The sequence below is a fragment of the Nothoprocta perdicaria genome, unplaced genomic scaffold, assembly GCF_003342845.1.
Source record: "Nothoprocta perdicaria isolate Ctin4 unplaced genomic scaffold, notPer1 scaffold_63, whole genome shotgun sequence".
NCBI classification, from domain to species: Eukaryota; Metazoa; Chordata; class Aves; order Tinamiformes; family Tinamidae; genus Nothoprocta; species Nothoprocta perdicaria.
In genome coordinates this window covers 2,043,024-2,052,128 of record NW_020455899.1, presented here as the reverse complement: position 1 = coordinate 2,052,128, position 9,105 = coordinate 2,043,024, and the positions used below count along the sequence as shown (strand labels likewise).

Below are 9,105 nucleotides of genomic sequence, written 5' to 3'. Positions count from 1 at the left end.
AGCATCTGCTCTTGGGAAGAGAGCACATAGTAGATTTTTCTCCCACTTTCAAACACATGTAAATATCACAGAGAATTTTTATTTTTAACTTTAAAATGGACAGAGACCCAAGCATGCTTCTCAATCCGCCATACTTTGAAACAAGAGAATTTTATTTTCATCCTTACGTTTGGAAACCTGGATATCTTTTGCAGAGTTGATTTATTATTTGTTTTTTCCATTTTATCCCCTACTCATTCTAGAGATTAAGATGAAAAATTCTGCTCCTAATGCCATATTTAGGTGACAGTTTGTTGCTAAATTAGTGAGTTTCTTGATCTTTTTCCTATTTTCAGTGGCAACCACAGAAGATATCCCTGAAAAAACGTAACCCTAAGTGTTGTAGGCTAGAAGTAAACTATTAAACTTTTCTTAGCCCTCCTGTTGAAAAAGTGTCTCATGAAGGTAAATTTTTGGTAATTATGTGGTTAAGTGTGAAAGTTCTAACAGTTCTTAACAGAAAATGTTTTTGGCTTTCTGTTCTTTAGAAGTAGGTCTGAAGGGAGAACTTTGTGGTGGGGTTTTTGATACTTCATGGAGAAGTCTCACCAAAAGCAGTGGGAGAAGAATGTTCACATTTGTGTTTACAAGTAGAATATTTGTGAGGTTTTGTATCTAGAGTAGATGTTTGCATATCACTTTATTACTGTTTTCCAGGAGTTTGTGGAGAATAGTAGAAAATCTATGAAAGAAGCTGGCCGRGGAGGTGGAGCTGAGGGCAGAGAGCTAAAACCAATGGTAGGTGCAGATGAGGAGGTGGAGATCCTCCACGAGTTTCACTTTTACTTCCTCTCCCTCTTTGTCTTTACTGACTGCACTTCTTCAGGAGAAGTTTTTGTTCTCTGTATCACTCAAGATGTTCTGCTTTTTCTGTTTGTGAGCTTGCCTATCACCTGGATGGCAGAGTTTTTGTCACAGCTGAGACCATCTCCTGTAAAAGTAAGATGAAAGGAACTGTGTCATATGAAACAAGCAGTATCATTTCATTAGGATTAGTAGTGCATGCTAGGTGTTATATACAGACAGCCCCCACTACTGAGCACTCTCAAAACTAGATGACTCTGGAATTCATTAGTCTGTTCTGACTTCAGTCCTCTTTACAGAGCTGAACTAAACAATTCTTGCTCATCCTGCATTCAGGATATGAGCCTGAAGAACACTACTGAGCGCATCCATTGTTGCAAAGTAGAACCAGGCATTCAGGCTCTGACCAGATCATTTAATACAGTGCCAGGGGGTTGGATACGGTGATTCCTTTCAACCTGCTTAAATGACATTTCTCCCAGTTGTTTGTTTTTATTGCCGACTACTTACGTTGCTTGTCTCCTGTGTGCTCTTTGCATCTCACACTGTCAGATACAGAGACAGTGAACAATGCATCATTTATGCTTCTGCAGCCTGTTTTACTTATGGTTTGCCTGTTAGGAAGGCGTTGCATGTCTGAGTAGCCTGGAATAAGGAGCAGCTCTAAATGGTACAGATAATACAGCTATCAGTATAGGAGAATGAGTTTGGAAGGTGGAGAAATGAGAGCATATGATGAGAAGCCAGGCTGGGCAAGGTATGATTTGTCACTGTGCAATATGACTTTGTAAAAAAAAAAATAGTATTCTACCATGAGTTTCTCAGAATATTTGGGGCTTGTCTCAGTTTGTTGCCAAGTGAACAACTTTTTTTTTTAATTCAAGGAACCCCAATATTTGGGATATATGCTAATAGTGTTTTTTTTTTTTTAATTATGTATGTGTAGCCCTCTTGCATGAGCACTTTTGACCTTGCTGAAATGAGTTCCTGCTCTAGAAACAATAGATGCTTAGCTTTGTGTGTTTTGCTATTCATTATAACATACCAGCCTCTAGATTTGCTTATGCCTAAATGCTGCCTTATTTTTAAATTTTGCAAGCTAGTTCTATGTTCATTTATGTTTTCCTTCAAGGTCTAATTCTCRTTGAACAGAAACACTAATGTGAGGRTTTTTCAAAGTGGTTTAAGCACTTCAAATGTAAAACTGCCTTGGGAATGATTGAGAATGGGATTTGCACATCCTCTAGTGACAGGGAGAAAAAATATCACCCCCAAATTTTATTCTGTCGTGTAATTCAGACTGTTTGCCAGTTGTGCTCTCCTAGAGCCAGCCCAGACTGCTACCTAGAAGTTTGTACTTGCCTGCCTAAAGCCTGGATTTTAAAACAAACAAACAAACAAACAAAAGGCAATTGCAAGTCAAGCCCCTTTTCATTCTTTTGGAAACCTGGCTGCAGGCACTCAATCCTGGCAACCACTGGAAGTCCTGCTAGGATTGCTGGGGGATACTGAGCCTCTGGTGTCCCATGTGGACATGCCCACAGTTCTGCCAATTTGATAGTCACCTTTGGAACTGATGAGCTTTATTTTCCAGAGTGGTCTTTGGTTTTGGGATGTGCAGCTGCAGTTCCTATGCATAGGATCTGAAATGTTGGGACCTTGCTTCCCGACAGGAATGGAATTCAGTGAGGGTAGTAGAAATTCCCCTGTGCACTTTCTGAAACCTTTTCCTGAGGCATGGATAAAGGCCCTTCATGCTGTCTGGATAGGTTCATAAGTATATTCTCTGAGAGTAATGCCTATCACCTCAAAGTTAGGGGTGGCAAGATGAAATGAAACTGTTTAAAAAACCTGAATCTATACTGTTTTGCCTCAGGTTCTCTAAATATGCTATTTCTTAGGCATGACAATTAGTTGTAAAAATGTAATTCACAAAACACAGTTGTAATAGCAGAGGTGAGGAACTATTTAGGACCTTCTGTTTCCAAAGAGATTATCAAAGCACAAGAAAAAAATCCCTTTCACACTTTTTATTTTTTAACTATTTCCAGTGACCCCTTTGATTCAGTTCCTCCTTATCCTTTGGCATTTGTCTAAGACTGTACTATATGACTTTGTTTTCTAGGCCTCTGGAGCAAGTTCATCTTGAAACTAGCCAGCCATTATGGAACCCATTGACATTCCAAAACAGTATATATAAACATATAAACACACACACACACACATATATATATATAAACAGCCAAAATCAGAGAAAAGGAACAGGGATTTAATACTTTTTTTAACAATTATTTTTGTGAAACATGTACTCTTTTCATACGGGTGGCTTTTACAAGCAGCTTTATCATTGTTCCATTTTTTCTTTTCTTTTTCAATTATTCATTGTGGTCATAGAACTGTTGATTCTTATCTGCTTGATATTTTATAATCTAGAGGAGGTATCATTGTAAAGATAAATGATGATTGAGTTTAGAGAATCAAGTATGCGATTTCCTGTGAAACCACAAATGTGCTGAGAATTTTGCTTGATTTGTTTAAATTTACACTAAATACAGGACAATTATGAGTAAAACCTTCCAATTAAAAAAAAGAATCAAATTTAGTTTTTTAAAAGGTGGTTTCAGTGAGAGCTAATTCAGTTCTGATTTGTGAGCAGACATTTTACCTTAGAGCCCTGATGGGGCACAGTGGGAGACATGTAGTTTTGTTTCAGTATCAGATATCACAATAACCAACCTCTCAGGTATTCAGATGTGTGGGAGCCCATGCTTACAGAAACCAGAATATGGGGAAGGATGACTTTTATATGCAATTTTTTCCTGTTTTACCTTACTTTCTCCTCTCCCCCTCGCCCTAATGTCAGTCACCTCCTTTGCACTTCAGCAGTGCTCCTTTGAAGGGTATGGATTTTCCATGTGAGCAGTTGAACTAACAGTTTATTAAAGCTCAGTCTTAGCCATACTCATGATTAAATCATGACTATATGTAAGAATATTGGGGATAGGAAGAGACATGAACTCTCTTACTGTACAAAAAAGTAAGTACTGTATATGCTTTATTTCATCTAATGCTGCAGAGCTTTGGGAGGTGGAAGGGACCATTCCTTGCCTGTTTCTTCATTCATGTTTGTATGTACTGTAGCAGGTGGGTAAAACAGGAAAGGGCAGAAAAACATTTCTTTGAAAGTGTCACTGCCAGAATATTTACCTAAAGTTATCACATAACCACAAGGGGATATACTCTTTTTTATTTGTAGAAATTTACATTTATTTTCACTACGGAAACTCACCAGATATGAATGCTAATATTCAATTGTTCAGTGTATTGTAACAGTAAATGCTTACAAGTGTATTTGCTAAGAACTCATGATCTGTCTATGCTATATACTCCTTTTGTTACAATTTTTTTAAGAAAACTATTTTTGTTAATGTAAAGTTAATATTTCAGAGCGGAATTTTTAAACTTATTGCACTAAATATAAGCTCTGTACAAATAAATAATGCCTCAATGGTTTGATCACTCCATTCAAGAAATTTTTTTGAAAGAGAAAAGCCCTATTACGGTAACTTTGCAAGAAAAATGGGGAGGTATGTCTTGGACAGGAATATACCACTCATGTCATCAGGGTTTAGTTTTAATAACTTTAATGTGCTTCCTTTCAGAGGACTTTACTTCTGAACTGGTAGTTTGGGGATTTTTTGATCATGTAACTAACTAGTCAGTGCTTTTGGCAATAGTGAAATATTTCACTTTTGCTTCTGTAGGTAATTTGGTACTTAAACTCATTTAGGTTTCCTTCAATAAGTCAATCAAAAGGATTTACTCCTTTCCTATCACAGAAACTAAATTCTTCCAAAAATACTGAAAGTGAAAATGCTGCTTTCATAAATGATAACTAAGGGAGAAGCAAAAAGACTTAAGATCTAATCCTTAAAGCACTTAGGCACTTGTTGCACTTACATGAGGAGACTGTATGGAGCTTATGCAGGTTACACCTCTGCTTAAGTGTTACCTGGACTAGGATTTAGATTTGAGAGCTGATGGGGCCTCTCAGTGCAAATTAATTGTCAGGCTACCTAAAAGGAGCCCTGGAGCAGCCTTTAGTTTGTGGAGAGAAGGCATTTTTGCTGCACTATGGCCTGCGAGCAGAGTGGCCACTCCACACGGAACATCTGTGTAGATCGATGAGGTTTGGCAACACAAGTTAAATATGGCTCAGAGGAATCCTAGGAATAGGATATCAAGGCTAAGAGACTTAATATGTTCCCATTTGCTCCAGCGTAACCATAGTTATTGAAGAAGCTGTTGAAACTTTGGATTCTGCACATTTTTGACATCATGTTTCTGCCATGACACCTTCCACAGGCTTGTGCTCTTTGCTCATTGCAAGTCCTGGATGGGGGCTTTTCTCTGAATTCATAATAGGACTGCAATTGGAAACAAATTTTGTATTTTTGTATGACTCGACTGTGCACCAGTTTTATAATAGTTTATCCTGTTTTACAAATAAATTTGCTTTATTGACATAGTGTTTAAAAGATATAGGCAACGCTTTTCTATGGGTAGCTGTAATGTTGGAGTGATATATATATATATATCATTATGAAGTTTTTAATAAAATCTTGTTCTGTTCTTGAGCATATACCTGGCATGTAGAGCTTGTCAGTTACAAACTGGCCATACYAAAATGTCATTTTAGTGGCCCTTCAAAGCTTTTGGATGCTCCTTGTAGCTTATTTTCAACAAAAATGCAGGCTACCTTCTTCCAGCCCTGTCTCATGGGAGGAGATAAGTTGAAAAACGAAGTCCAAAGAGGGAATTTTTCAGGATAAATTTAAACAATTCTTTCATTTCCTTTGGTAATGGGGATAGTAGAATAGAAGAACACTTCGAATGTAGATCCCTGTTTGGCAGTAGAGGCGCTGGGAGCTGCTGGGGGTGGCGGACTAAATATTTCACATGCCAGCTGACGTTGTAGGCAAGTGTATGGGCCGCTTTGTGGGCAGCTCTGTCTGGGAAGTAATGCTGATTCTGCATTGGGAGTAGCACCGCAGAGGGTGTAAATGGGACAGCTAAGCTTGAGGAATTGTCTCCTTGGAAGGTGCACTGATCTGAGCAGCGGGTGAGGGCTAGTGGTTCAGTGGGACCCAAAAATGAGCCGAGTTGGTTACCAGCTCCTGCAGTCAGTCTGGATCACAGGCTCCAGTCAGTTAGATGTCAAAGCAGAGCAAATACACCATTTCAAAAATTCTCAGATTTTATTTTGCGTGCTATTTTTTCTTCCACGTTACTCACAAGCTGACCGGTGTGAGGTTTTAGTTTCTTCCAGCCCTCAGGAAGCTTCGTCCCACTCATGGCTTTCATGTCCATTCCACCCTTCCCTGCAAAGGAGCCTCAAGCGGCAGAGTATCTGCCCTCCTTTTCCRAGCCGATCCCGGCATGCGCCTCACACCTTCCTGTGGCAACATTCAGGATGTTGCGAGGCTGAGCTGTGACCTGGCTGTGCTAGGAGAGCAGGCCCTCACTCCCACGGGCAGGCTAAGCACGTCAGCAGCAGGGACCGAGGTTTACACGTGGCCTTACCTTGGCTGGAGACTCCTCATGAGTCTGCCTTAGGAAAGYGTGACCCAGAAGGGAGAACACTGGAGAGCCCTGTCGGAGGCGCAGCTACCCAGCAGCTAACCCAAGAGCGAGTCATTCCCCACATTCCCTTCGGTACCTTCTCAGGGTGGTCACTCCTTTCCCAAAGGGCTTTTCCTACAGCAAGCTCCAGGGAGCAAGCTGGCTCTTACTCTTCCAGCAGAAAATGGGGATGCCAAGCAGAGACAAGCCCTGCTTGAACGAGCCAGTGCTTGAGACAGTATGTTTGATGTGGCCTCATGACATGCACTTTAGTGGTTTGCTCTGAATGGTTATAATGTCTTCTGTGAATGTACATCATGAAGTCAGAATAAAATGCTTGCAGCAGACATATATACGCCTAACCATGAAGCAGTGATCGTTTGTTTCTTGATGTATATTACATGCTGTATTGAATATGACACCGTGATTTAAGAATTACTCTTAATAAGGTTTTAAAATAGGTACTACTAAGCATCCTTGTACAGATACAATTTTCTAAACTTAAACATGTCAAGTCTATGGCTTCCTGAACAGTTTGGTTGCGTGTTACATTATCACCACAGAAATCTTTTTTTCATCTTTGTGAGGAAAAAACTTTAAAAATCTGTTCCCCGGACAAAACCCAAAAGACTTGTTGAAGCACTGCTTGCACTCAGCTTGGTTCTTGGTGTTGACAGAAGTCTACTCTAAATATTTTTAAATGCTATTTCAACTATTTCACTTCTGCTCTTGATGCCATCATGTAACACCAGAGATCATAAAGGCTAGTAAATCTGTATTTCTTGTGCTCTGATCAAATTACAGATCTCAAGATTTTACATATAAACATATATGTATAAATACTTAGATCAAAGAAGAGATGCAACCTGTCTCCTGTGATGTGGGTGTTGTGTATGGAAGGCAGAATTTCTGTTCTAGAACAGAGCTGTGATGTGGCTTGCAGTGTTTGCAAGCTGATGCAATCAAGCCAAATCTCTCCAATGATTTCAGAATTAGGAAACTATTTCTAGTAACGATAAATCACATGAATACTTCTGAAAACATCTATTTGACAGAGGTCTGTTGGAACTAGCAGAAAAAATTGGAAAAACACCATCAGATCCTATTCACTTGCCTCACTGTAGCAGTCAAATGATGTGTGAATAGGCCAAGCAGGGCTTGATACTTGAAGTGYTTGGTACTGTTTTGCAGAAACACGGCCCTATAATTAGACCAAAGTGACCAGGGTTCAGAGCAAAAGCACCAGTTAAGTTTAACAGTTAAGCTTTAGCCACTTCCATATGGTTAAAGACAATTTCAGCTTTTCTTCATTGACAGGTAAGTATTTCAGAACAGTTTTATGAGATTAGGGTACTGAATACTGTGGGAATTAGCAAATTGGGAGCCGACTCAGATTCTTAATTTTAACKCTGCGATGAAAGCTGGGCTCCCTGCTCAGCGTGAGGAGGTGCCCCTCAGAGGGCAAAATGAGCAGGCGAGTGCTGCACTCCTTTACGGGGCTGTTAGAGGGATTGCAAGAACCGCCTGTGACCGTTTTGAGGCGAGCTGTTGTGAGGGGCTTGCCGTGGTGCTGCCCCGGGTAAAGCCTGAACGTGAATTGTCGTCCTGCTGCGGTGGTGGCAGCAAGGCCTGCAGGCCACGCCGTGTCACCCCGTCACCTCTCACACACACCCAGCATTACACAGAGCCCTCGTGGCCGCGAAGGACACACATGTGCCATCCCACTGCCATCTCCAGCCACATCACAGYGCCCGGCTTTGCTTTGCTCTCGAGTTTCAACGCAAGGAGGACAGGGTGATGCTCTACCTGTGCGGGAAGGAATTGTTTTTGTTCTGTGGGACTGTGCTGCTGGTTACCCTGACTGCCCTAGAGAGGAAGGAGAACCTCCTGAATAGATTTTAAAGGCTTGGCAGTAACTCAAGCACTGCTTGCATTGTCCTGCTCCATCAAAGCGTCCTGTAGAAACAAAGATTTCGCCTTTCACATGTACTCCTAAGAAAGCAGCCAAGCCCCTGCACTGGATTAGTGATTTACATGGAACCAGGATCAATTAACAAGTGCTCCTTTTTCCTGTGGAACGCCACCTCCTTTGGGAATGGGACTGAGAGAAGTGAATGCGACGCTGTTCATTGCTGCCTGAGAACTTGAGATGCTTTTGCACTGCAAGCTGTGGCTGCAGCGAGGGAGGGGAAAGGGAGGAAAGCTAACAGCGCAGAGCTTTTCTGTGTAACCTAGCGGAATGTGTGCCGGGATACTGATGCAAAACTGTATTTTAGTCTAAGAAATGTATAGATTTTTAATGCATCCAAATAAAAGTTTTGTTAAGAAATAAGGGAGATAATTGTCTGTGCTATAGCTCTTCCCCTGGTGCACAGCGGAACCGGGAGCCCTTTGGCTCTCGGGCAGCRGCAGCCTGAAACGCCCCTTTCTCCAGGGCCTTTTCCAGGTGGATGAGGCCAGATCTTGGGCTGCTGAATCCTGACGCGGCTCCTTCCTCCCACTGCAGCCGGCCCGGTTGGGGTCACAGATATTTAGATGTTTAATGAAGATTAGCTAGTGCCTGGGGAGGAATGACGTAGAATCTCCATTTACCATTTAAATTATAAATGTGGTAAAAGGTTGAGTTYGTACTGCCATACA

At 41.0% G+C, this 9,105-nt stretch overlaps 1 protein-coding gene across 1 annotated transcript in view; it reads left to right on the top strand.

Annotated features, from left to right (window-relative positions):
- SLC44A1 (solute carrier family 44 member 1) overlaps positions 1-7,947 on the top strand; it is a 58,595-nt gene extending 50,648 nt beyond the window's left edge. The window contains exons 15-16 of the mRNA XM_026049912.1: positions 697-777; positions 2,969-7,947. Of these exons, the coding sequence (XP_025905697.1) occupies positions 697-777; positions 2,969-2,992 (105 nt within the window). The 3' untranslated portion in view covers positions 2,993-7,947. The remainder of the gene's footprint in view (positions 1-696; positions 778-2,968) is intronic.
- The last annotated feature ends 1,158 nt before the right edge of the window (positions 7,948-9,105 follow it).